We start from the raw sequence: 27,857 nt of genomic DNA, 5'->3' as shown, positions 1-27,857 counted from the left end.
GATCTACTAAATCAATGAAACCTGGCATTATTTTAAACTGAGATGACACAGTTGATGCTGCATCATGGGGCCTCATCAACCCATTACAACGACTCAGTGTCGAGACCTCATATCTGCTGGCTCATCAACAACCAAACACCTGCAAGACTCCAATGGCACCTTCACTGTCTTCACTCACCCTTGTCCACCTCCTATAGGACTCACCTCCCTGGTCAAACGTCCAAACATACCTCCGCAAGCGTGGAAGCGTATGGTAAAGTTGCATCTTTGTTGTGCGGCGTCATCATGACTCAGCAGGCAGTTTCCTCTCGCTGGGCTCCACAAACACTGACAGACTGTGAATTACAGGACGGGCTCTGAAAATTCATTAGTTAATTCTTGCCTTGCTTTATGATGTGTTTTTGCACCATGATGCTGAATTATCCAAGTAAAAACTTGAGTGGCCATGTCTTACCTATAACCCAACATAAAAGTTTAATTTGGTTGACTGAATGGCCACTTTTGGACATTATTACGTTCCAATCCCATTAAAGAAATTTTTCCTAGTGAAGTTGAAAATGTTTTGAGTAACTCTCCCTCCAGTCTCACGCGAATCAGCTGTTTTTACAAGCCTTAAATAAATATAATTATAACTATTGTTTCATAAGTTGACATATAATTCCACTGATATAATATAATGACAACTTTAAAAAATAGTTATATTTGTTCTTTATGCTCAACTTGATGTTTCCCGTGAAGTCTAACTCACTCAGGGTCACCTACCCTAGCTGAGGCTCAGAAGGAGACCTGGTGTCTGGTTTTAAATTTCATTTTGCTATGTTTAGATTAACATCTCAATTCAAATGTCCATCTTGTCCTCAACACTTGCTGATAAACTTGCATAGATTCTAGAAAAGTACTTGGAAGTACTTGGACTCTTATACTGAGCGAGAAAGATGCCAGTGATTAAGATTGGATCACAACCAGATCATAGAGTTGAACAATTACAGACTTTGAGTAACAGTTAAACCGATTTTGAAGAAACAGAATTTGAAGGGATTGTGATACTACAAGTTAAAGGAAGTTTGGTTCATATGAATTGGCCAGCAGCCAAAAGTGCTTAATGATTTTGGTACCTTGTTTGATTGAGATTGACATCCCTGGTGTCGATGTTCAGAGCAACATATTATAATGCAGTCAGAACTTCTGTGCTAATTGAAGATGTATAGAATATAAATAGTTATTTTAAAGTGGACAATAGCATGAAAACGGCTTCACTTTAAAGCAGTTTCTTGAGCTCATCTTGAGCTAAACTTTAAAAAAAACATAAAGTGAGGCCAGAAGTAAAGTGGATAAAAGGAAAGGCAGGATTTCTTCTTTTAAGGATATAATAAAAGTTGAAAAAAAAGATGAAAAAAACACAAAAGAGTGATTAGTAAAATATGTTTATTGTCAATTTGATCGTCACCTTACTTACAACTACTGCAATTTTGGATCAAAAATGGCTGACAATAGTTGATCATAAATATACACTTGGATAATATATACCAAGAAACTGTGGACTAAACATCTTGAACTCAGTTGAAGATGAATGGCTTATAAGGATCATCATTCACAGCAACAATCTTAGAACTTAAAGCCCCTCAGATGTTGGAATGGTCAGAAACTAAAATGTTTCGGTCAATGTTGTTTTAAAGCCAGAATCTTTTTATCAGCAGGGGCCTCTCCAGCCCTGACAGCAGTCGTAACTTCAAGCGTTAACTGATGGAAACTGGAAGCCTTGTTTTATCCCTGGCACGGGTGCAATCTGAGGTGTTCGCTTCCTCTCATGAGTGGCCCTATATTCCTTTGGTGTATACGATAATAGACTCTGATGTGCTGCATTAAAAGCGTGCGGTTGTCTCCACTCTGACTTGACGTCGGGCGCTCTTGACACTCGGCTGCAGTCCGGCCAACAGATGGAGCAGGTGATAAGCCTGAGTCAGCGTTCTTCCCGAGCAGCTCCCGTATTTGGCATTCCGCACAACTAGCTTTTAGAGCGCACTTCATAGCCTGATGGAAAACATCAGCGCCTGCGGATGAAATAACTCTTCTCACCTTTCTTCCCACGACTCAGAGAAGCCAAAACGTGACTGTTAAAGCGGAGATGGTGAAGTTTTTGGGTGGTCTCTTGAACCGCGTCCGGATGGTGACCCGACACCGATATCGCACTGGCTTCCAAAACCGGCATCCAAGTCCAGAGTTGGATCAACTTAGACACACAAACAAGCTCCATCCTCATCCCTGTGGTCATGTCAATGCACTTTGTGTGATTCACCAACCAAAATGTATTCACAAGGTGTCACAAGGTGTCACAAGTTATCACGTTACCATCGCTTTGTGTGTCACTTATTTACATGTGAACTATGGATCGAAAATATCTAAGATGTTGTGTCAACCCCAAGAGACGTCTGTACTATCTCAGCAACAATCAACAACCAAACAAACAAGTCTCTGGAGCTACAGGAAGGACAGTGTCACCATCATCCACTTCCAGATCACTGGAAATGTGCCACGATTCAACTTCAACTCCTGTGAAAAGTACAGCAGAATTAAAGAGATTAATGGGGGATTAAAGATTTTAGCTCAATTCAAGCACCAAAGATGAATAGCTCCCAAGATGTTTATTGATGAGATCAGAAAAACACTGGTTTATAGTTTTGCTTGAGGCAGCAGATTTCCATGTAATGCTGTTGCATGAGCTTTTTTTTGATAACTGTCTGATGCGAATAAAGGCCTAGGAATTGCAACATAATTTGGGTTTTTGATATGTACTGTATTTCAAAAAAACATTTGCCCATAAATAATACTTATTCAAAGCTTTAAAGAAAACTGTAACAATGCCTATTTTCCTGGAAAGATTTTGTGTGTTTTCCATTCTTTTGAAAATAGCTATTTGGTTCGGTTAAATCTAACCAACACACCTCCCTATTAAGACCCTGGTTTACTGGCGACGGAAGTGCTGGAATTGGCAAAAAAGCAACGGGGAGAAATTTAAGGTATTTTTTTTATGTTTATTTTCTCAAGGATCTCATGAAAAAATATAAATCCCAGATTCAAGTCAAAGAGGACTGGTGTAGAGATGGTTATCTAATGTTCCAAAGGTTTTGATCTTCTCCTAATTTTTTTTTACCTGTAAAGCTGGACATTCTTGGAAATTATGTGAATTTTATAAAGCATAAAGTAGAGGGCCACACGAAGTCTAAACCAGAACTTCAAATGATCTATAATTCATTAATATATGTTCACGGAAAGCATTTTCATTAACACTGGATATTAATTTGACTTTCCAATAAAATTCACACTTTACTATGGAACATCTTCCTACTTTCCAGATCCAAAATCAATACATTAAACTTGATGCACACGTGCCAACAAACTAGAACAAAAAGTTACAAACCACAAGCCACAGACAGCAGGAAACCGACATCAGGATTTCTTAGTGAATCAATAGCAGTCTTTCTTCCTTTCTATGGGGAAGACGAGCAGCTGACTCGAGATGTGCTGCTGTTGGACAGCGGCCTCACAGGATGTGTCACTTGCTTTTTATCAATGTCACAAATCAGCCGTGGTTTTAGGTGATGACGAAACCCTAAAGTTTGTGCATCACTATCTGTATTTTCTGATGTTCACCACTTCATCTTGTCTTCTAGGAGTTTCTCCTGTCATACTAGATCTGATGCTCCGTGATGGATGAAGTCGGATGAGGGCAGAAGAGAGTTTTCCAGCAGCCAGCGTGTCCTGGCTGCTGCCGCCGGGCGTGTCTGGAGACTCCTGGTTCAATTTCACTTCTCATAATGGAAGCCACTCAGTCAGAGAAGTCCTGGTCCTCCCGGCCCGCTCGGCTCTGGATCCGACTGCAGAGTGTGCGATAAATCACCCGGCGCTGAAGCAGCCGGAGAGCAGGCGTGTAACTCTGTGGTGCGTTCAACAAATCACGCTGGAGTCCGTGTGTGAGCAGATGTTGTGTTTGGCCGTTTGTTTCGCTGCTCTTTTCCCACGCACCTGACATCACCGCGCTCCAGCCCTGAGTGGAAACATGGCGAGCGGTTCTGAGCCGCCCCTCCAGCTACAATAAGCTGGCATGTCGAGGCAACGGCATCAGTCATGTGACGCAGACAGGCCCCGGAGTGGAAGGTTTCATTTTGACCCAGAGCTCGGTGCATTTCCTGTCCTCTGTATTCTGGGCAGTGTGTGCAGCGGAGCGTCCGACACCGAGGGCTCTCGAGTCATATTCCAGCGGCAGTACGTTGTTTGTCACAAACATTTAGTTCCGTCCCGGTGCACAGGGACGTCCGGCTGTAATTTTGAAGTCGGAAAACAAAAATCAGAAATGTCTTAAGCATCTTGATATTGAAAACAAGACAGATCTGCTGGGATTGTTTTGTTTTGTTTGCTGAAAGTGAGAAGCTGTTATGGACCTCATATTCCCGAATCACTGCAACTCAACACAGTGAGGCAGAATGTAGCCTTGTAGTCGCTGTAGGCTGCAGTGAATTTTCAAATTTACAAAGAATGTCCATAATCAAATGTCAAACCTTATTTGTTAAATAAACCTCAACTGTTGCACTACATTATGAGATAGTAGTTCAACACTACCAGAAACTGTTTCCTTTAACTGAGAAAAATCTCTAAACATAGGAGAATGTTGTCACAACACGATCTGAAGTTTATAATCCATGCTTTGTGTCTAGTGTAAGGACTAGTGTAATAGTTTATTTTCGTGTCTTAACAATGTGGGGATTTTGTGTTCCGATGAACCGACCCCTCCCCAGCCTCGTACGTGGAATGAAGGACAGAAACATGGATGAGTTTAAGAAAAATGCTCGTTTAGTGAATTATGCAAAAGTCAGAGACAAACTTACGTGAACACGGGCGCTAGCAAGCAGAGAGATCTATCGCAGACATCTTCGAATGCCAGAACGCAAAGGTCTCACAAAATGGTGGATCTTTTATAGTATGAATATTCAGTATGAGTATTTTAGCTGTATATTGTTTTTGATTGTTTGAACCTGGTTGCTTTGTGGCCCTGGTCTAGAAAGGTGCTTTACAAAAACCTTTACTTAACTTACTTACTTAGTGTAGACTTAATAAGGTCAACAACTTTATGTGATGACACTGTCAGCTAGTTGTGGTTGGACTTGCCTTGAGTTTGACGTGGCCTGGGTGGACATGCTTTTCATCCATCCACAAATCTCTCACTCAACCATATGGTTATCACTAATACATACATCACTCATCTGTCCATTGATGACTTATACATCATGCATCCATCTGACATCCATCCACCAATCATGATTCATCCACCAATCATGATTCGTCCATCCATCCACCCAATCATGATTAATCCATTCATCCATCCAATCATGATTCATCCATGCATCCACCAATCATGATTAATCCATTCATCCATCCAATCATGATTCATCCATCCATCCACCAATCATGATTAATCCATTCATCCATCCAATCATGATTCATCCATCCAATCATGATTTATCCATTCATCCATCAAATCATGATTCATTCACCTAATCATGACTCATCCAGCCACTCATCCATCAATACTCCCAATCAAGACTCATTCATCCATCTACCCAATCATGACTCTATAAACGTGAAAAAAAACCAACCTTAAATAACTCATTTCATCCACGACACATGGCCGGGTCATGTCACTCTCACTAGACTAACATCAACTAGACTGGGTTGGATGTAAACATTCCTGACTCAACCATCATAGTGATAAAATGAGTCTGAGATGACTGAGCTCTGCTCGGAGAACAATCAACTCAGCGCCAGTTCTGGGTCTCACTGATCCGTAATCCCGACCCAGAATTGTGGGCTGCGCTTTGTAACTGCACAGGGGAGGCTGTCGCTGTGATTCTCACCTGGATTCTACCTAGAAACGCCAAAGGCCCGACATCGGTAATCTCTGAGCATGAAGGGAGTGTCAGTTCCCTCCGGCTCTTCATGAAGGTCGTGACCTTACCTTTGTGTGAGAGCTTGATTCCAGGTGCACTGAGAAGATGTGAAATAAACACGGTAATGTTGAGTTCAAAGTGTCAACAACGTCTCCTCAGATATGTCCACCCTCAGAGTCTTGAATCAAACACAGACACCACAGCTCCGGTGGCGACTGTCGCTTCAGGAGAGTCTCCGTGGTCAGCAGGTAGAGCTGCGAGCTGAAGGCAGCGTGCCAGAGTACGCCCTTCACTGTCAGAGGTGGGGTGTCCTTCTCTTACCCCGACATCTTGTTTGAAAACTGCAACTGTGTGTCTTTTAAATATACATGTTCGCCTGGAATAACCCCTTGAGCAATGCATCGGTCCATGGAAACAAACACTGCTGAGGCTCAAAGTTTTTTATCAATGTCACTCTCACATTGGACACACTATTGCACTGCTGTCAAACCAAGTTGTTTAATGCGGCCCACGTGACCATTTGTTGAATATGCTCTTATGAAAAACACACATTCATCTTGTGTTTTTAAAACCAGTAATTCGCAATTCATAGTCTGGGAGATATCCTTATGTGGTCACACTTCTATCACCATGATATACAGTTTTTATCTCAAAAATTACTTTGAACTACATTCGATTGTTGATAGCTTGACAAAAAAAGAAATACCTGCTCTGGGTCCTAAATAAAGTCAGGTTTTTCCAGGCCCTTCCATTTGAATTATTAACGTATTTAAAAAGAAAACGATTACACTATATTGCATTCTAGCAAAATTAAAAAAGGCTTAAAATAAATGAAATATTTGAATGATTGTCCAACTCAATTGAGATGGAAAATGACAAAAAAAGAAAAACTTACTTTACAAATGTTCTTGTAGTCCAAAAATAAACATTTTAGTCACACGTGGAATGTACATTAGTACACAGTATTACTAAGGTCATGGAGCTGTGAAGATAACCTACCCTACCTTTAACTTGTTCCTTTATGTTTTGGAAAATGTTGATTCAAACGTTTGTTTTGAACACTTGTATACTTTTAAATACATTTGCTGAATTCCTCAGTTGGAAACAACAACTCCTGATATCTGTGATACTTGCCCCGTTCCCTAGGCACCACGACTGAAATGCCACTCATAGCATATAAATAAATAAATAATTTGGGTCTAGGCTGGGAATTTAAGGAATATCACTGGCACAGAACTCACCATAAATACACTTTAGGGACATGAAATAAATCATGAATAATGGCACAACCCCAGATGAAAAGAAACTGTTTTAATAAAGAATGAGAGGTCATAAATATTTTAAAAAGGAAGATTATGTAAATACTTTCAAATGCAGCAACATCTCAGAACCTGTTGATGGCCGCTAGCTTGACAAAATAGACATTAAAAAGTACTAAATAGACTAGAAAAAAATATATATAAGATCAAGCATTTTCAATTGAATACTTTGACTATAATAGAGCATTTGGGTCTTTGCTTGAGGTGCCGTCGCCCCTCAGAGACGCTTCTAATTAGTTTGGGTCTAATTTAGGATCCTCACAGTGTACACAGGAAAGATGCCGACGGGCTATTTAGGATGACTTGTTTAACCCCCGCTTTGAGTGACAGGTCGTTTTTTGACAGCAGCAGGTCTTCATCATGACGTTGGGTCACAGTGGTCAGTGATGGGGACTTGGGTCGATGGTCAATATTCTAGTCGGGGACAGTGTGAATGAAAGTGATCTCTGGTTTAATCTTATTTTGATAAACAATTTGATGGTGAACCAACTTGGAAGAGAAGATGTGGTGGTTTTGGAATTCATAGCAGTAAAAATGATTAATAATGAGCAGTGGAATCTTTGGGGGTCACTCGGCTAAACTTACTCAGTGACATTTAGGGTCACCACTGAGAGCAGCAGGTCTTCCTTGTGTTGATGGCTAGGAAGGTCATAAATTAAGGGTCATTAGTTCGGAACGTCTTCACAAGGTCATTTTAGTTTGGACCAGTTCAAAAACAACCACTTGATTGAACGTTTTAAAAATGGCCTGATGCATTTGTCTCACTGGAGAATAAATGTACAGACAAATAAGATAAATAAATATCAATCCGCAGTTTTGTGCCACAAAATTAAACTTCCCGTCATGAATTAATGTCATATTTTCTGACTGATTGTTCAGTTAGGAATCCGTCTCCACAGTGATAGCAATGACATTTCTAAGACTAGACAGAATCAAGGCAAATAAGGGGCTGTGAAAACTATGAGGTTAACAACATCATCATCCATGTCAAGAGAACTGTTGAACAGTGTTTTGATCTCTGGGGCCACACAAGTCGTGTGATTTCAAGTATTAAGCCCTCCCGACCTGTGGAACTGAAAATATGCAAATACTCCGTCCAAAGACTTGGAAACTATTCATGCCAAGTTAAGAGTTTACAAAAACATACCGTTTCCCGTTTTAATTCCATCTTTCTGTTTTTACACCAGACGGAAAGCGTGAAGTTTCCAACATGGGTGTTTCATTAAAGCAATTTTGTGAAAAGATAATTGATCTTTTGTCAATTATGTCAGCTTTGATGGCAAGTACAGTGAACAATAAAGATCAATCATCAAGCCAAAGATGTAGGGATTAAGTTGGAGTTCATGCTGATTGTATTCATCTTTGTACTTACTCATTTTCAAATGTTTGTTTTTGTTGTTCGACTGCTTACCAGATGTCTTCGAACCCTTTACTTGAGCTCCCTCTTGTGGTCAACAGGTTAATTACACCACTTGATAGTCGAGTTTCCACAGTTGACTCAAATAAATGATGCAAAAAAACTGAAAAACATTCAGAATAACATAAAAACATTTATTTATCTTTTCTTGTACACACACGCTTTCAGCTGTAGTCCAAAATTCTTGGCCTTTGTTGGGGCTTCGCTTGTCTTGGAGAATTCAAAGCAGTGAAAATGAGAGTCCTTAATTTCCTAAAAAAATAAGGCAAGTTAAATACTGTCTAACAATGTGTTTTGAATTGTTTTTGTGATTTAAAACTTTTTTTTTTTTTTACCTTAGACGAGATGGTGAATCCGAGATTGCCAAGTGCTGACAGGAAGTTTCGGGTGTTTTCAAACCTGCTGGCCACCTCAGCTACTTTCAGCACCCCACTGCAGGAGCCACAGAGAACCATCACACATGCTGGACACTGACCCATGTAGACCCTGATTTAACCATTGTGAGTTCTCACCCCATTTTTAGGACTCTGTTGGCTTCGGTTAGAAAATCTACCAGGTTGGTCCCCATGAGCGAGAGACAGAAGACGGCGATGTCCACAGAGCGATCTTTGAGAGGAACCTAACGGAGGAGGCAGAACATTGTTGACCTGGATTGACAGTGAGCCTCATCTCATGGTCTCACCTTCGCCATGTCACAGACGGTGACAAGTTTACACGTAGACACCAGGTCAAAGCAGTGAACCTTGTTCTTCACACTGCGAGCAATTTTACAATCTCCACAGCCGAAGTCGGCGACGACGAGAGACGCTGGTCTGAATACAAACGTTAGTGTTAGAAAGGAGAGGGTTACTTACTCAACTTACTCATTCTGTACTGACACCACAAAAATGCCAATGTTGTGTTTATAGCAATGGAAATCAAAGTTTCTGATTACTTTAAATAAAGATTCAAATTTTCGAATTAAGTTTTAAGAGAAATCATTTATTTTACGGGGAAAAACTACTTGTTTGCCTCTTGAGTTGCAATTGATTGTTATACCGCTAGTTGGCGACAAAGACACCTTGGTGTTGTGATTTTTTGTCACCACAAAGATCATTGAAGCCCTTACTTTAAAAAAAATAGCCAAGTGTGTAGTTAATCATTACTCATTGTTTTAAACAATCATTTGACCATCCACACACTTCAATCATGGAACACATTTGAAACGCATGCGATCATATTTAAATCAGATGTTTCTTCTACATAAATAGTTATTTGAACAAACATTTTGGAATGTTGGAAACATGTTGACACACAAGGAAATATCATCCCAGCACCCTGATGAGTAAATGCACTGACACACAGCTTGACTTTAAGGTGGTCATCTCTTACTTTTTCTGGATGTATGCGATGATGGAATCCACCGGGTTGACCGGCCACTTCTGCACCTGAGTCGTGTACCCACGGTGATAAACCCAGAAGGCCTCTGGATCTTGCTGGAACATGCGTCTGGCCTCACCACTGCTGGTACTGTACAAAACCTCGTTGATGTAGCGGAACCGAGCCGATTCCAGACGCTGCTCCATGCGTGAGCGGAGCCTCGCAGAGGCGTCCGGCATCTCCTCTGGCTTCTCCTCCGCCATCTCCTCAGGTTTCACCTCTGGTTTCTCCTCTGGTTTCTCCTCTAGCTCTTCTTCCTCCACTGGTTGCTCTTTAACTCTCTCTTGACGCTGCATCAGCTTCCGAAGTTGATCTTTTTTACGGATCTGCTCTTTGCTTGGTGTAGGCTTTGGTGAAAGAATTAGCTTCTTCGTATCATTGACAGCTTCCTGTTTGGATCCATTAATTAATCCAACTCCAACTTTAATTTTCTTCTTCACATCTGCTTCGGAAGACTCAGCATTTTTCCTCTTTTGTGGTCTGGGCTTCATCTGCTTGCTCTCAACCGCCTTCTTGTTGCAATCTTTTGGAATTTCCACCTTTTGATTTTGTTTATCTGCCGACTCTGAATTGTTCTCATCTGGCCCATTTGGACGGAATTTGTTTTTACATTTCCTCTTGTTCCTCTTCATCTTGTTTTTCCACTGTTTTCTGTTCATTTTGTGCATCTGTTCTTCTGCCTCCTCAGACTTGGGAGGTCCACTTTTCTCCACTTGATCAGATGTGGGTTTTGCTTTTTTAGGGACTTAAAAAAACAAAACAAAGTTAATGTAAATAACTATGAAGAAACATTGCTAAATGCTCACCAGGCGTTTCCTTCTTTCTTTTCTTAGTTTGGGTTTTCTCTTTACATTCCTCTACTTCTACAACTTCACTCTCCTGCTCTTCTGCGTCTTCTGTGTGTTTGCCTCGCTTGCTCCTTTTCTTCTTCTTCCTCTTCTTCTTGCCAAGTGATGCGCCTGTGTCAGGATCACTGTCACTGTCACACTGCTGGTCCTCATTTTTCCATTCAGGCACTGATCCGAGAGTCTTCAAGGTCCGCATCAGACTCTTCTTTCCAACAGGCTTGACCTGAACAGAGAATATTACAAATATTGAATGGATTTAGAAGATTTTAACACAAGATCTCTAACCATTATGACAAAAAATATTATTATATGAGAATATTTACCTGATAACCTGAAGTATTTAGTAACGACTACACTGAAAAATAATATTAACTCAAACAGAGCAACCAATTGATAATCAGATTTTGTTATTATATGCGTTTGTGGTTTAAATTGCCCAAAACTTCAAATGTTATATCAACCCACAATTGAACACAGATAAACACATTTATTACCACCATCTTACCGAATGATCCGCTCAAATAAGTACAAAGAAATATACATTCAAATCATTTGTTAAATACCTTCTGGTATTCGCTCTTTTTTGTGTTTCGAGCATTCTGAAGAAGTTTTTTACTCAAAATCTGAGCGTCTGGTTCGTCGTTCCAGTCTTCCTCCTCGAGAAACATATTTGCTCGAAGACTCTGAAAGCACATCGACAAGTTCACAAATCGACGACCAGCAAAATCACAACTAGTTTCCTCACAAACTTCCGCCATTAAGTTTCTCACCAGCCGTATGGACGAAAATGTATACGACGCTTCTAATCCCAACAAAGTATTCTTCGTGTGAATCTGTATTTAATTTAATACAAAATATTTAACATGATAATTCTTTCAGCTTCAACAGACCACGTTACCGTACAGCAAAACACAACGACAGTCGCACGTCGATGACGTAACAGGCGCTAAACAACTACGTCATCGCTGAATTCATTATTATATTCTTTTAATAGTGAAAACATGTATATAATACATTTATTTTGTTAAATGCTATATTTATGCAACTATTTATTCAACTTTATTGTATTTTTATTTGTATATTGTATATACTTTGTTGTATTTTTTTATTTGAATTTATCCCATTTTATTAATGAAAGTTAGTAAGTAAGTAATTTATTTTTATAGAGCGCTTTTCTAGACCAGGGTCACAAAGCGCTTAAACAATCAAAACAATACTAAAAAAATATATACTATAAAGATCCGATTTTTCAAGTTCATTAACTATTTGATCTGTATTTCCTTTAGGTATGCTTGAGTTTTTAGTGGATGTCGATCGTTTTCAATATTTAGTTGAGTTTTAGTTATTCACTGCACAGTGTTTTGATTTCTGCTCATTGTTGAATTGCTGGGATCTGTTTTTCTTTCTCCACTATTGTCTTACTTCAACTGTAAAGTGTTGAAATAACTTTGTCATGATAAGACACTTTAAATAAAATTGAATTGAATATATGTATGCACATTCTGTCTGCAAAACACATTTTTAAACTACACTTTTGAAGGTAGTATACGAAAGGAACTAAGAATCAAAATAACGGAATAATAATTATAGAAGTCAGTTTAATACGAGCTGCTATCCAGAGTGATACAATTGCCAAAAGCGTATTTCATATTAAGTTAATCTCTATTGAAATATAATTAGAAGAAATGCAATTATAGTTTGGATTCCTTCAGTGTATTTCACAAGAAATTATAATTAAGTAAGTAAGTCAGTAGGTAATATTTGTTGAGCGCTTTTCTAGACCAGGGTCATAAAGCATAAACAATTGTGAAAAAAAAAGTATGACCTACTTAATATATGAGAATATTTATCTGATAACCTGAAGTATTTATTAACGACTACACTGAAAAATAATCACAAACACAACACAAACACAAACAGAGCAACCAATTCATAACCAGATTTTGTGATTATATGCGTTTGTGGTTTAAATTGCCCAAAACTTCAAATGTTATATCAAGCCACAATTGAACACAGATAAACACATTTATTACCACCATCTACCACCTCTAATGAAATATAAATTACAAGGAATGCAATTATAGTTTGGATTCCTTCAGTGTATTTCACAAGAAATTATAATATGTATGTAAGTCAGTAAGTAATATTTGTAGAGCGCTTTTCTAGACCAGGGTCATAAAGCATAAACAATTGTGATAATTTGCTTTAATAAATATTAAGGTTTATCAAGTTTTAAAATTGAACTACGTTGTTTTTATGGAAACGACTTATCACACTTCATCATTTTAATTTTGAAAATGTATGACCTCAGGCTGTAAGAAACGAACTGCAACTCCGTCCTGCGCCAGTAGAGGGCGCTTGTTGCCCCGCAGCGCCAGCGCGTCCAGACGGAGGGTGTGGACGAACAGTCAGTCAATCTGAGACAACATATCGCGGCTAATTTTTTTAGCTTGATCTTTCAATAACAACAGAAACACACACGGTAAGCAAACACATTATACTTTACCACGCCTGCCTGTTAAAAGTGATTTTTATCCTTGTGTCTGTAGTCACTCCGCGCGGTCAATTGCGTTCGTTAGCCTCCTAGCACAACACGACACTTTTGCTCACCATTACATCTTTTATGACTTAAGAAGCGACAAACGTACTTCTATAATTTTTATTATGTTTATGTAATTTATCCAAAGTGCTTCGTCCGCGTGGTTAGAGTTTATGGAGTGTTCTTCAGGTGTTTGTGAAGTTAGCATGAGGCTAATCGGAGGCTGTTGAGTACTGAGAGAAATGAATGATCTTACTGATAAAAATAACAAAAAATAAAAAATGACTTCCTTTAAGTCTTGGCACATTCAACGATGTTGCCACTGAGCCCATGTCGTCATACCACAGCCATTACCCGAGCAGTTCTACTCCTGTCACAACTTGATAGTAGGACTATTAATATAGGTTTTAACTCATAGGAATGCCATTCACTTTGAAAAGGTGCATTAACCGAAAACGTTATCTGTGTTTGTAGCATGTATGTATGTAGACAATTAAAAGTAGATGTATCTTTGAATATTAATACGGTTACATTTAAAAAGTATATGTTTATTCATACAATGTTTAATTCATTCATTGTTCAAACATCATAGTACCATTTTAGGAAGGTAGTTTTGTGCTGGAAAGGTGTATTAAAGTCTATTACTTTTAATAAATGCTTGGAATATTTAATTATTCACATCTGTATCCAGGAACCCATGTCAACATATTATTGTTGAATTGAATGGTATATTATTGCAAATGTATAACCAGTCAAACTTTTGCACTGAAATTGATCTTATTTCCACTTCCTTCCGGTTTTAGCTTCTGACGCAAGTTTGCTCAATTCTCTAAAAGTAATGACTTGTTGCATATCTTTCTTTCTTGTCTTTTTGCAGAGTTGACTCCTATTGACTATGATCTAGTCCCTCACTGTCCCTGGTTGAGAGACTGATGCTCGCCTGCACCCAACAGAGTCCGTTTGGCCGCCATTGCTATTTGTTCTGCCTCAGTCTTGCGTGGACTTGCACAGGTGAACTATAGGAGTAGAAGACACCTGGGAGCATGGATGATATTTTCACACAGTGTCGTGAAGGCAACGCCGTCGCAGTTCGCTTATGGTTGGACAACACGGAGAATGACTTGAATCAGGGGTGAGTGGAACTCTCATTTAATGGTCACTTACTAAGTCCATCTATTTTTAAAAATGCTTTGGCTGAACATGAACAAAGCTCTTAAAGAGTGCTGGCACAGGCACTGCAGATGCCCTCCACTCAACACCGCTCTCTAAAGCAGTCAAAGGAGTAATGTTATCAAGGCTGTAAATACATCACAGGAGTTGTAGTAGAGTTATGTGGTCATTGACAAGTTTGAACATTTGACAGATATTTCCTTTCTACAAGAATGTTGCCTCTACTGTTCACTTCAAGGATACAGCTGACAACCCCTGTTGACGTGAACTTCCTGCTTTAAAATAATCTTAACAATAATGCTTTTTATCCGGAGGGAACATTGTTTAGTGTCACATTTTACTACTACAGCATATTTTATTGGTTAACAGTAGCAGGTATTAAGTTTGTTCAAAGATTAAAGTATGGCACAGTTTACACAAATAGAGGGTAGAAGTTTGTTTACATAAGCGTGTCGGTGTCATTCCACAGAAACAATATTGGAAAATAGATGGGACACAATTGTTTTTTCAACAATTTATTACTATGTTAAAGGAGATATTTCTGCCTCCCACCAGGGTGATTGTGGCCTCAAATTGAACCCATTTCCCTGTTTATGTTTGCAGAGTCATAGAAAAGCCTGACATTAGACAGGAAGCTGCATGTGATGCTTACGATAGTCACACTTGTTGCCACTCCCAGTGTTAGATGATGGAAGCCTGGCAGACGTACAGCGTTCTGCAGGATTCATGTTTACTAGAAAACATATATCGCCTTTTAGTTCTGAGTATCTTCTGAAGGATCAACTGACTCTTAAGTCAAACCTGATTCTCACTGTGATAATGGTGATCTAAACTACTCTGAAACACTGATAAAATATAAGAAACACTAACTACTTGTCTGGTTCAACATGGGTGAAAGATTTGGTTGGTGCTGACTATTTGAATGATATGAATATATCATCATGAATATGATGAATGACTGTTCTTTTTTCCCCTTAAAATATTTACCATTTTTTTCTTTACAAGACCTTATTCAACTCTCAAAAAAAGGAGGGGAAGCCAACCTTTTTGGGCTGTACACTTGCAATGTAAATTAAAAGGCCATTTATTGACAAAAAAACAACACAAAAGTATGTCCAGCCGACCTTTTCCCCTTCTATGAACTTCTCTTTAAGCCTCATCTGACTTGACTGTACTGTACTATACTGTAGTAAAACATGGTCTCTTTTCTTGTTGTGTCCTGGTGTGCCTTGTGCTGAGTTTGTGCTCTTCTGTGCCAATATTGGATTTCTGTAGAACAACCAACGCTGGGAATTGGTTTAGAGCAGGGTTCCCCAACCTTATTTGTACCAAGGACTGGTTAAAAAAAGACAGATCTATATTCACGGACCACAATTAAGTGCATGAAAAAAACATCTCACCATAACGCTGAATCAGCAAGACCTGATATATTTGAGCAAGACCTCAAATATACTTTGTGTATTTGCATCAAGGTATATTTGATTATATGCCGACGATGGTGTTCTGTATGTATGTATCTCTCAGCTTTAGAAGACTTCGTGCCAATGAACACTCTGAGACATAGTCTGTTTCTAGAGTTTATGTTTTACGCATTTTCATTAGTCAAGAGTCGCCCAATGATAGTATTTCAGAGCAAATCTATTTTCTTTTACCTAATTAAACTTTTCAGGTAGTAATTATAAATATAACCAGTAACAACCCCCCCTGGACTGGGGGTAGGGGACCACTGGTTAAGGGTATTGTGTGGCACTGAGTGATGAATTGATGAGGCCTTATGATACACCATCAACTGTATCATGATACATTTTATAAGGCCACTAGAGGGCACTCTCAGTTTTAGAATGCAAGGTTTCATTTAATTAGTAGATGTGAGTGAAACTTTTAATAAACAGACAATGTATCATGATACTCTTATCTGTATGCTTTGATGTGCTACTTTAGGCTTTCATTGTTTGCTATTGTCTTGTGCAGATGAACATCTTCAGTTTGAGAAATAATTTAGATTTTTTTTGTGATTTGCTCAGCTTCATTGGATCTGACCTACTGCTAATGTCTGGGTACTATGAAGAATAAATCGGTAGTAATAAAGATGTTTTCTTCTTTAGAGTCAACTGGGTCATTAATTGACAGATTAAATCTGAAAACAACTTATTTTCTCTCAATTATACTATTTATTTCCCACAAAGGTTGCCTCTTGACACTTGATCTACAAGAAACGTGACTCATCCATTAGCCGATTGCAAGACGCATTCCTTTTCCCTGTAAATCGTCTTTCATTGACTTTTCGTGACTGACTGCCGATCTTTCATTTTATACCTTTTTGCTTCTCTTAAAGCATCCTGCTCGATGACACTTGTTTATGCTGATGTTTCTCTGGGACAAGGAGTTGTAGTGGAATGCTTAATCTCCTTATAAGGAGTAACACACAGCCCTCGAGGGATCCGACTACCACCCACCAAACAGAAAGCTGGAGGGGGATTATTGTAGTGGGCAGGACTGCGAGAACCATGTGTGATGACAGAGGATCTTTGTGTGTGTGCGCCTTTCTGTGAATTCCTCTTACTTACTACCAACACAGAGCACATCAGCAACCCCCTCCTCCACTTGAGAGTTTCCGGTATTCGTCTCTCGGAGGAATTGGATAGCTCCACTTGTTCCCCCTCGATCTTTCCCCCATGCCTAGATGGACTAATTGCAAAGTTGAGGATTTAGTCAGGAGAGTGGAGGTCTGTTCCTACCTTCATCAAATACCACCTTAAATTGATTCCATTTCATTTCGCCAGTGTCCTTTTTTTTTCTTCTCAAAACAATGGTATTTTCCAGAATCTTCTGGTTGTGTTTAAATAGGGGGAAAAACAAAACCCCTCAAGATTTACCTTATTTCTAACATACGGTTTGTAGCAAAATGACATGCAAGCAAAGTGTGAATTTGAACTGTCACTCCAGGAATTTGTTACGCAGCTTTCCTGCCACTCGACAAGTCCAGGTTTGTTTCTTGGCAGGTGTAGTTCTGCTGAGCATCTTTCACTGAAAAATAAAATCACATGAAACAATCCACTACAAGATTTCTTAACAAAATAAGATTGTTTTTGGAAACTCTACAGACTACAGAGATCCCCAAAAATATACCCTTAAATTTATTTTTATATTTTTTATTTAATCTTTTTATGAGTCTGATCAAATGCACACCAACTCCTTTGGACCACTGTGGCCTAAGGCAGACTCCTTCTGAAGACTTCAATTTCACCGTTTTATTCCTGTGTCCATAAGGATGTTGTCAACTATTAGTTGATTAGCTGCATAAATATGTATGTAAATCACTGGAGAGACCATTGAATTACAATGTTAAATAACACAGACTGAATAGTTTTATGTTTATCTTGTTGCACACATACAATGAAAGAGTATGTGTGATTGTTGTATTAACACTTTGTGATTCTTCATGGCTTGTGCTGGCCTGGCCAAACCAGACGCCCATACCTCAATTGTATAGCTGCCCTGGCCATTGCCCACTTGAAAAATGTCTCACTATAATGTAAGTAGTAATTGATAGTTATTTGTAAAGCCCCTTTATAGACCACGGTCACAAAGGGCTTGAACAATCAAAACCAATGCACATAAAAATACCTACAATTTTTAAAAACTCTAAAAGGCCAAGACATAAGACAAACACAGCGTGAAAATATGAGTTCTCCTAGAGGAGCGGGTCAAAATTCTCGCTGCAGTTCACTCGAGTTCACTTAACTGCACGCGAGATGGCTCCAAGAAGACACAAGTGCATGGATTATAAGCTCCAGATAATGATCATACAGAGTTTGTTTTACTACTCTGACTTGTTAACAGACTTTCAGACCAATATAATTAAAAGATTTTTCCTTTCTGAGTTTCCCAATAACAAATGCCCCATATACTGTGGTAGGGAGAACTGCTTTACTACTTTATAGGGGTTTAAGAAAGTATCGATAAAACTATATATTGCAATATTTTTATTCCTGATACTATATCCAGATATTTAATAGGACTGTATCTAGTTAAAAAAAATATATATACGTATATATATATATATATATATATATATTTGCGCTGATGTCACGCCGGCGCCTGTAAAGCAGCAACTCTGCTCCTATGAAGATGTGAGCAAATGTTTGCAAATCCCGCTAGAAGATTCAACACCACTAACTTTATTAGGCAAAGAAAACTAAAGACGCATCACAACAAAGAATATGAGCAGATTGAAACAAGAAAAGGAAAACAAAACGAAGCAGTTAACTTTGCTGTTCTGTAGAGACAAGAGACACTTTTAGTAGACCGCATGAAAGTCAACAATAACATAACGTTCTTGTAGGTGTTAATGTTGACTTCATTATTGGAATCTGCCTCAATCCAATAAATGAAGAGTTTCTGTTTAATACTGGTTGAATAAAGGCTGACGGCACTGAGTTCCTTGTGTTTGAGGTCAGCGGATGCTCCGTTAAATTTAAATTTCCCAATCTACAGGACGATCAGTGATGACACAAAAATACATTTAACAACTCTAGTTTAGTCATAACACCATTAAACGCCTTTCTAACCTACTTTTAAATCGTGATGATCACGGATCAAATGATTATTAAAATAAAAAATCTTCGAAATAAAATAAAACGTTATATCAAGGATTATATATTTTAATATTTTGAGAAGCACATTCACATTTGATGAAAGAAAGTATATTATTTGTTGTAAAAGCCAGAAAAGGTTAGTTTCTTTAAAAGAAAAAAGAAAGAATATATTGTTGTTCCTACAATATCGCAATATATATGTAATATATAGTATCGTCACACATCATATCGTATCGCCAGTTATTTGCCAATACACTTTTTTGCCCCTCTACTTTGCATTCAGATGGTGTCAATCTTTTGGGTTGTAGCATGTATTTTAGTTGTATATTGTTTTTGATTTTTTCTCACTATATCCTCCCTGTCTACCCCCCCATCCTTCCTCCCAGCCGGTCAAAGCAGGAGGCCGTCAATGAGTCAGGTTCTGCTCGAGGTTTCTGCCTTCTAAAAGGAAGTTTTTTCTCGCCATAGCTCACTGCACAGTGTTTCGCTTCTTGCTCTTTGTTGAATTGCTGGGATCTATTTTTCCTTAATCAACTACAGTCTTATTTCAACTGTATAGTGTCTTGAGATAACTTTGTTATGATAAGACACTTTAAATAAAATTGAATTGAATTGATTGTTAAGCGCTTTGTCACCCTGGTCTAGAAAGGCGCTTTACAAATAACGTTAACTTACTTACTACTATCCTGTCGACACCAACATGATGGTTTATGAAGGGGAAATCTAACCCAGTTTAACAAACTTGCTTTTGTCACTGGATCTCACTATAGGTCTGTGGTGGGCCTTCACTAGACCCTGGTCTAGAAAAGTGCTTTATAAATATAAATTACTTACTTACTTACTTACCTCGTCATGTTCTAGTCATTTGACCTGGGGCGGACGTCGGGGCAGAGACAGACAGGGTGCAGACAGAGGCTTCCTCCGTCTGCCAATCTGAGGCCTGTTAGCAGGTGGAAGTGCCCTAAATAAATCTTGGTAGCCAAACTGGAGCGGGTAACTATGAGAGGATCCTGGCTCACTAGTTGTGATGAGCTTAGAGGATATCTCTTCCTAAAAAAACTCTTACAGAATGCAGAACAAGGATTGTTAGATTACATTGTAGCATTTGTCTTTTTCCATATTCTTGTCTGATTCTGATTAAGTGTTCTAAAATGCTCTTTGTCCTTTGAGTTTTAAACCTGAGAAGGCAGTCAAGGTGACAATCCATCTTGATTTTGGTTTTAAGTGTCTTATTGTAATTGAGTGAAGATTGATCTCTACACATACTTAAATCACATCCAAAGAGGAATTTGGAGACTGCTCCGTTGGCTACTGTTGATGACCTCTTCTCTCGGCTTGTGTGTTTTGTGTGATTCACACACTTATTACTTCCTTAAATGTGAGTGCAGCCCAACAGTACAAACAAATTAAACTACTGAGCCAAACCTCTGAGGGGGATTTCTGCTCCCATAAACTCAACTAATTGCTTTTTTTTTAAGAGTTTGGCCTTTTGGCCGGAGAGGAAATTGCATCTGGAACCGACGTGGAACTGCCGCGGCAGGTCACACACATGCACAGATGGATGTGTGTTGTGGGACTGAGGCTGCACTGTGGGCCGGCGGCTGCTGCTGAATTTTAACTGACTGCCGTGGATGTTTAAATACAAACCAGTGAATTGATGGTGCGGTCACAGAGTTCAGAGTCATAATGCTGCCTCACTCCTCTCATCGCATTAGCATGCACACTCACCATTTCAGGACAAGTGCACAACTTTGGCAGCGGCACACAATCTCTTTATATGACCCACTGGTTCGACAAGTTTACTGTCCTCCGATAATGTAGAACGCTTCTAATCAAGATCTTCTCTCATGCGCATCTACGACAAAAAAAGGAGAGAAAAACAAAAATGAAAACACAGCCTGTTACAATGGGCGTAGTACATGTTTTGCAATGGTATCAGATATAACCTTGTACTTTTTTTAAATGACGTGAATGCACAATAAAATGAAACAGCTAAGAGAAATAATTAGATACTGCATCTTTGTTGAACTTGGCGATGGGTTGATTAAGCATCATGATCATCAACTGTATCGTGATACAGTGTCTGAATTCTGAAAGGCCACTAGATGGCACTCTTTGCTTTATTATATTTGGCTCTCTAAATACTTATTTACAGAAACTTGGTTTCATTGTATAGTTGATGCTGTCAAGGCCTCATCAACCCATCACCACTACCTGGAACTGATGGAAAGTACTTTCTCCTATGCCTCTGAGACGATGCTAATGGTGGATGCATTTTTTTGTTTGTTGCAGAGACGATCACGGCTTCAGCCCCCTGCACTGGGCCTGCAGAGAGGGTCGCTCCAACGTGGTGGACATGCTCATCATGAGGGGGGCTCGCATTAATGTCATGAACCGTGGAGACGACACGCCCCTACATCTGGCCGCCAGCCATGGACACAGAGACATTGTGGGAAAGGTAGCTTTTATTGTGAATGTTGAAATGCATCTAATGTAGCTTGAGTCTGAATCAGTCTAGTCACAACAGTAAATCTTCGGTTTTGTGAAATCTAAATTGACGTCATCGTGAGTCATCAGTTTACGCAACACCGGTCGTATCTCGAAGATCATCTTTGTGGCAGCTTTTTTACTGAACTATAATTATTAAGCTTTTTGAACCACCCTTGAGGAAGTTCTGAGAAGGGTTTCATAATACCACACACTATATAAGTTAAACCCTTTTCAGAATTTAAAATATTGTTATAAATATAGCCCAGCAGGACTGCAGGTGGCAGTAGTGTTCTATAACAATGGTGCACAACACACAGTAGTAGTAGTATCATTTCATAATAACATTTTATTTATTTCTATTATCAACATTTCCTTATTTAAATAGTTAATCCCTGTTTGGAGTTATTATAACCGACAGATACATGGCAGATAGTCTTACATCCTTCTAGGTAAAGTTATTTTAATTGCCTGTGTCAATATTATTTGTGTCTAAAAAGGGAATGAAGTGATCTAATCTTTGTTTGAACCAATATAAACTTTTCTGTACAAACATCCTTTTGGTCTTTACTTCACTATGTCATTGATACCGTTTTCCTTCAAGATAGCGTCTAAGTTGTCTCACCCGAGGCCACACACGATTTTTCTTGGCAACATTCACCTTGTGTAGAGTCCAAACAAGATCTGCTCCATCATGTTTTTCATAAACTCTCTGGTGTGTTGCTGAGTTTTAGCTGATCCAGTGTAAAGCAGACACCAACGCAGCCAACGAACATGGCAACACGCCTCTGCATTATGCCTGCTTTTGGGGCCAAGACTTTGTAGCTGAGGTGAGTCTGCCCCCTGGTGGTGTCAAAAAAGATCCGTCTGATTCATTGTGGAAGAATTGAGCTAAAGCTGTTGTTTTGTAGGACCTTGTATTAAATGGGGCGCAAGTGAGCATATGTAACAAATATGGGGAGACTCCCCTGGACAAAGCCAAAACCCATCTGCAAGATATCCTCAAAGGTAAAATAAATTTCAAATATCCAATCATTTTTTCTTTCGTCTGACATCTTTCTTCTCTACTCAAGAAAAAGCTGAGAAGTTAGGACAGAACTTAACCAAAGTTCCCTTCAAAGACAACTTCTGGAAAGGCACCACAAGAACTCGTCCACGTGAGTTTGTTTCATGCCTTTTCTGTCATATTGAAGCGATTTGTGAGACGTTTAATATTCAGAATATTGAAGAGCGACTCCATGTCTTTGTTAGGAAACAGCACTTTGAACAAACAAGCAGGCATAGACTACAAGCAGCTTTCATTTCTGGCAAGGATAAATGAAAACCAATCTGGAGAGGTAAACATTGTCTTGTTATTTAATTGTTAAGGACGTGTGCCATATATTAACAAGATTTGTTTTTGCTCCTCAGCTGTGGCAGGGTCGCTGGCAGGGAAATGAAATTGTTGTCAAAGTGTTAAAAGTTCGCGACTGGACAACAAGAAAAAGCAGAGACTTCAATGAGGAATATCCTAAACTCAGGTTCCTATCAATTTATTTACTTGGGGGATTTTTTTTTCTGTTTTGTCCGTGGCACCTTTTATTTTTTGTTTTTTTTATCCTTGTTGTTAACCTGTCTCGAAAACACCCAGTGTTCATGTCAAATCCTTTGTTTGTGTGTGTTTTATTTTCCATTTGTCTGTCTCTCTCCACTTCGGGCTCCACTCAAGGATCTTTTCCCACCCGAATGTCCTACCCATGTTGGGAGCATGTCAGTCTCCTCCCGCCCCTCACCCCATCATCATCACACACTGGATGCCTAACGGCTCACTCTACAACGTACTGCATGAAGGCACCAGTGAGTATTTTACCCTGTCGCTCAAGTCTTGTCAGCTCCACAATATGTAGTGATTCAGTGCTGACGAGTGCTGAACTGTGACAAAAAGACTGTGGAGATTTTAAGTCGAAATCCTGTCTGTATAGTTGGAAAATGCTGATGTTTACTTTTCTTTTTACTGATTCGTGTTTTATGATGTTGCGCAACAGGATTGTTTGACTGGTGGTTTGGGATTGTGGCTGAATTTGAAATCGTTCTTTTTGGTGTTTTGAGGTCTACTTTTTTATGCTGAATAATGTTTTGAAAATTGTTGCAGAACATGTTTTTCAACTTCACTTGCACATTGGTTTTGAATTTTTGAAGTGACATAGTGATAACGGAAGATTTTTAAAAGAAAAAGGAGGTTTTGCCAAACACTGATGGATGTTTAGAATTGTTTACTGTGATCAGGTGTAATCGGGCTTTAACAGTTATTGTATACGTTTGTTGTAGTTTACTATTTTGTACATTTAAGGGTGAGAAGGGGGGAAAATAAGTCTTTACACTATAGATATAATGTAGGTGCTATTGTTGGTCCTAATATTAGTTATGATGCTATTGCTTGTTAAATTAGAAGAATGTGTTTCTGCTGAAAGGATTGGACAACATGCAATGTAACTCTTTGCATTCATCATATACGCTTAAGTTTGATTTCTTACTTGTAGTGTTATCTCTGCTTTTTCAGCACTCAAAACGCTTCTCACAGAGTCATTATTCACCCATTCAAGCACACAATCACACTTTGATAGGAGTAGGCTGCAACGCAATGTGTCAGCTTACCATCTGTAGCAATCACTCTTATTCAGGGACATCAAAAACCACAAGCCAACCACTCTGTTGCCTGAGATATGTTGTCCATTAAAACAATTTAATTCAATTAATTAACTATAATTATAATCAAAATATAATTAAATTTTGATTACATTTTTTTATAATATTTTGTTTTGTATAATCCAAATAACTAAATAACTAAAATATGTTTCACATCATCAAGAAATAATGAAAAATATATAATAAAAAAATAAAACGCACATCTACTTTCACTCTCCACTGCTTTCCTACTTTTTTGCTACTTTTCCTGAGGTCAATTTTCAAGTCAAGAGCTCTTCATGACGGCCATCTGTTGGAACTATTGATCAAAGAGTTAGGAGGTTAACAAAAGTCTTTAGATGAGGATCTAAACTGTTTCTTTTTTACTCTGTGCATCAAAATCTTAACCTCAGTGTTTCTCGTTGTCCAGTGGTCGTGGTGGATCAGATGCAGGCTGTGAAGTTTGCTCTGGACATTGCCTGTGGTATGGCTTTCCTGCACACACTTGAGCCCATGATCCCGCGCCACTTCCTCAACAGCAAGAGCATCATGGTACAAAAAAGTGCTTCATCACCACAGCACAGTCTAAATCTGGCTGATGTTTCAAAAATAACTCTCTCTCTGCTCTGTGATCCAACAGATAGATGAAGACAAGACAGCCAGAATCAGCATGTCGGACGTCAAGTTCTCTTTCCAGTGTCCCGGGAGAATGTACCTGCCGGCCTGGGTTGCCCCTGAAGGTAAGAGTATGTGGTGCAGAGTAGATGCGAATTGACAAGTGAAGCCACAGAACGATGAATACGCAGAGCTCTGGGGCAAATGCAAGGGCCAAATGTGATCAGGAGCAGATTTCCTCCAGAGATGCACTCAAATGTAGAGTCATTGGAAACAAACTAGATTAGAGAATGCAGATAATAAACAGAGAGCTTTTTAAAGATGTGCAGCAGAGATGAAAATACACTAATAGTATCTGTATAGATCTAATACATATTTTCAGCTGTTGTGATTTTGAAAAGTCTGACTCTCACAGTACCCTCTAGCCTTTATTTAAATGTTCACTACACAACTTTAAATGAGTCAACTGACTGGTCACTATGTAAACACCGAACTGAATTTCCAGAAAGGAAGAAATCTTCAATGATCTGTGAAGAGCTGTTTTAGTAATATTTATTCACAAATGTTCCTTTCCTGTATTTGTTAGCTTTGCAGAAGAAGCCAGAGGAGATCAATCGGCGGTCAGCAGACATGTGGAGTTTTGCAGTCCTACTCTGGGAATTGGTCACTAGAGAAGTCCCGTTTGCTGACCTGTCCAACATGGAGATCGGCATGAAGGTATGTAGAAATATTGTCATACTTGTTGCCTCAGACAAGGCTGTAAATTGAATTCCAGCTCTAGCTTTGGATTAGACTCGTGTGTCCGGCCAGGGGGCCACATACGGCCCTTTGACTCATGAGGTCAGAGTTAATTATGAAACTGATCATCTCAAAAGGACATGCTTTTATTCTTCACTATTCAACCAGTCTAGCACCAAATATAACTTTACTCTTAAAAAATGAAAAGGAGAAAATGTAAATAAAAAAGCATGTCCTTAGAATGTATTGAAAGATGTTTTAAAAAAAAAAGTTCCCCCATTATATTTGGACTCTTATCACTTAAAACGTGGCCTCCCTAAATGGTCCTTGTGTGCATCATCTGTGTTCTGTGACCGAGCTGTCTTGAAAAAGTAAAAAAAGAATGGTATTGGCAGTGCTTTAAAGAAGTTCAAAATCTTTAAATCCACTGTCCCATAACAAGACTCTTGGCTAACACCATTCATCTTCTCACTTCTAGGTGGCCTTGGAAGGTTTGAGGCCCACTATCCCACCTGGCATATCGCCCCACATCTGCAAACTCATGAAGATCTGCATGAACGAGGATCCAGCCAAGAGGCCCAAGTTCGACATGATCGTGCCAATCCTGGAGAAAATGCAGGACAAGTGAAAAGATCCCATGTTGGCCTCTTCTGTTGAATTTCTGGGTACATTTGTTAACCCACATATGTCTGATACGTGGTGTGGTGCTTACCAGTATTGCCTTAAACTCTCCCTCTGCATCCGTCGCCACTGTAGCTTCTCTTCCTGAGAAGACTCGGCAACAATCTTTATTTTGTCTTTTTACCAAGTTTTTATTGGTGTCTTGATTTTTGTCTTCACAGGAGCTATGCATTTTTAATTATGTGGACTGAGTACAATCTCTTAAGTGACAGCATGACGGTGTTGAGTATATAACAAAGCAGGTTAATGTGTTTGCGTCATAAGTTGTCTAGGAGATGAACGAAAGAACTGATGAATAAAACAAAAATGTCAATTTTTAAACGGGACAGAGAGACCATTAGAAGAACACAATGTTTTCTGTAATATCCAAGGATTGCTGCCTTCAGACTGATGGCAAACATATTGTTGTTGTCCTGTTTTCCATTTGTTATCTGAATATAAAAATGTAATATTAATGAATGTCACTGCAACTTTTTCTTTGAATAACTTCGATAATTACTGATCTTATTAACCCTTTGAATTCCGCAGCCAAGCGTGCAATTGGGATAATTAAAACGACAAATACAATTCAGTGTTTTCCGAGTGCACTTTTTCAGGTAAGTAGATCTTAAGGTGACCGCGCTTATGTTGCCAGAATAAAAGCAGAGTTGTTGCAAATCACATGCCACAAAGGGGATTTGCATGTTAAGTAAGGTTTCTAGAGTCTCCGTATCTACTTTCCTTTAATTGAAGCAAAGCGTGCATCACTTAAAATCCACTAAAGAAGATTTACGTCCAGTAAACTTGTTCAGTGATTGTTAATTGAAGCAACATTCTGTGCTGTTTCATTCTGTGGAGAACTGCTGTGTATTGTGTTGAGGAATCTGTTGAAGACAAACCAGATCATCACAGAAAAATGCTGCAGTAAAAAGCCTCTCCAAGATTTAAGATAAATATAGCCATTTCTATTTTGGCTATATAACATTGAAACTCTAATAACTTGACCACATATTGGATTTCTTTCTTCCTGAATTGTGATCTAAATTGTTTATTTTTTTTCTTTCTTTTTTTTTTAATCACAAGTGGCATCACATGGTACATCTACTGTCAACCTACCTGTCTGTCTTTCATGTTATCGTTGGTCGTCTTGATTCACAAGTGAATGTTGTCCTCTCTGTCCATGTTCTGTTTTCACCAGCTCGCTTTTATGTGCCGAATCACCTGTTTAAGCCAAAGTCAACTAAGACTTATACAAATGTATGTATTTATATATATGACTATATTAAAATGAAACGTATGGGCATCTTGGAGTATGTGTGGTCGTTGTTTTATTGTGGTGGTCAAGCAGCCGTCTGTATGTTGGTTTAGTGGTGGAAAAATCTTGTCATTATTCAGTAATAAAGGATCAGTAAAGGAGTGTTTTATAAGAGCCACCACTTAT

General features: G+C 38.9%; 3 protein-coding genes across 3 annotated transcripts; 2 read left to right on the top strand and 1 right to left on the bottom strand.

The window, feature by feature from the left end:
• Window positions 1–64: 64 nt before the first annotated feature.
• Window positions 65–8,461, top strand: LOC148076002 (uncharacterized). The gene is given in 13 exon segments (XM_087794935.1): window positions 65–253; window positions 2,096–2,133; window positions 2,135–2,358; window positions 2,405–2,492; window positions 2,494–2,552; window positions 3,585–3,596; window positions 3,672–3,969; window positions 4,044–4,105; window positions 4,108–4,196; window positions 5,815–5,968; window positions 5,971–6,049; window positions 6,082–6,243; window positions 8,449–8,461. Coding segments are annotated over 13 exon segments (1,467 nt in total).
• A 330-nt stretch (window positions 8,462–8,791) lies between these two features.
• rrp8 (ribosomal RNA processing 8) lies at window positions 8,792–11,854 on the bottom strand. The gene is made up of 8 exons (XM_087795305.1): window positions 11,716–11,854; window positions 11,509–11,628; window positions 10,904–11,168; window positions 10,050–10,842; window positions 9,361–9,490; window positions 9,191–9,297; window positions 9,014–9,110; window positions 8,792–8,930 (listed from the first exon to the last, which is right to left on the bottom strand). The coding sequence occupies exons 2-8, from the start codon at window positions 11,611–11,613 to the stop codon at window positions 8,817–8,819; spliced, it is 1,611 nt and encodes a 536-aa protein (XP_087651431.1). The 5' UTR covers window positions 11,614–11,628; window positions 11,716–11,854; the 3' UTR covers window positions 8,792–8,816.
• A 1,450-nt stretch (window positions 11,855–13,304) lies between these two features.
• Window positions 13,305–27,724, top strand: LOC148076000 (scaffold protein ILK). Its single transcript, XM_087795306.1, has 13 exons — window positions 13,305–13,427; window positions 14,362–14,616; window positions 21,545–21,710; window positions 22,474–22,569; window positions 22,651–22,747; window positions 22,813–22,896; window positions 22,991–23,076; window positions 23,150–23,259; window positions 23,448–23,575; window positions 24,834–24,955; window positions 25,044–25,143; window positions 25,605–25,735; window positions 26,235–27,724. The coding sequence occupies exons 2-13, from the start codon at window positions 14,528–14,530 to the stop codon at window positions 26,382–26,384; spliced, it is 1,359 nt and encodes a 452-aa protein (XP_087651432.1). The 5' UTR covers window positions 13,305–13,427; window positions 14,362–14,527; the 3' UTR covers window positions 26,385–27,724.
• The last annotated feature ends 133 nt before the right edge of the window (window positions 27,725–27,857 follow it).

The sequence above is a fragment of the Callionymus lyra genome, chromosome 7, assembly GCF_982586985.1.
Source record: "Callionymus lyra chromosome 7, fCalLyr1.hap1.1, whole genome shotgun sequence".
Taxonomy (NCBI): domain Eukaryota; kingdom Metazoa; phylum Chordata; class Actinopteri; order Syngnathiformes; family Callionymidae; genus Callionymus; species Callionymus lyra.
The sequence above is the reverse complement of the archived record's forward strand: the minus strand, read 5'-3'. Positions and strand labels throughout refer to the sequence as shown.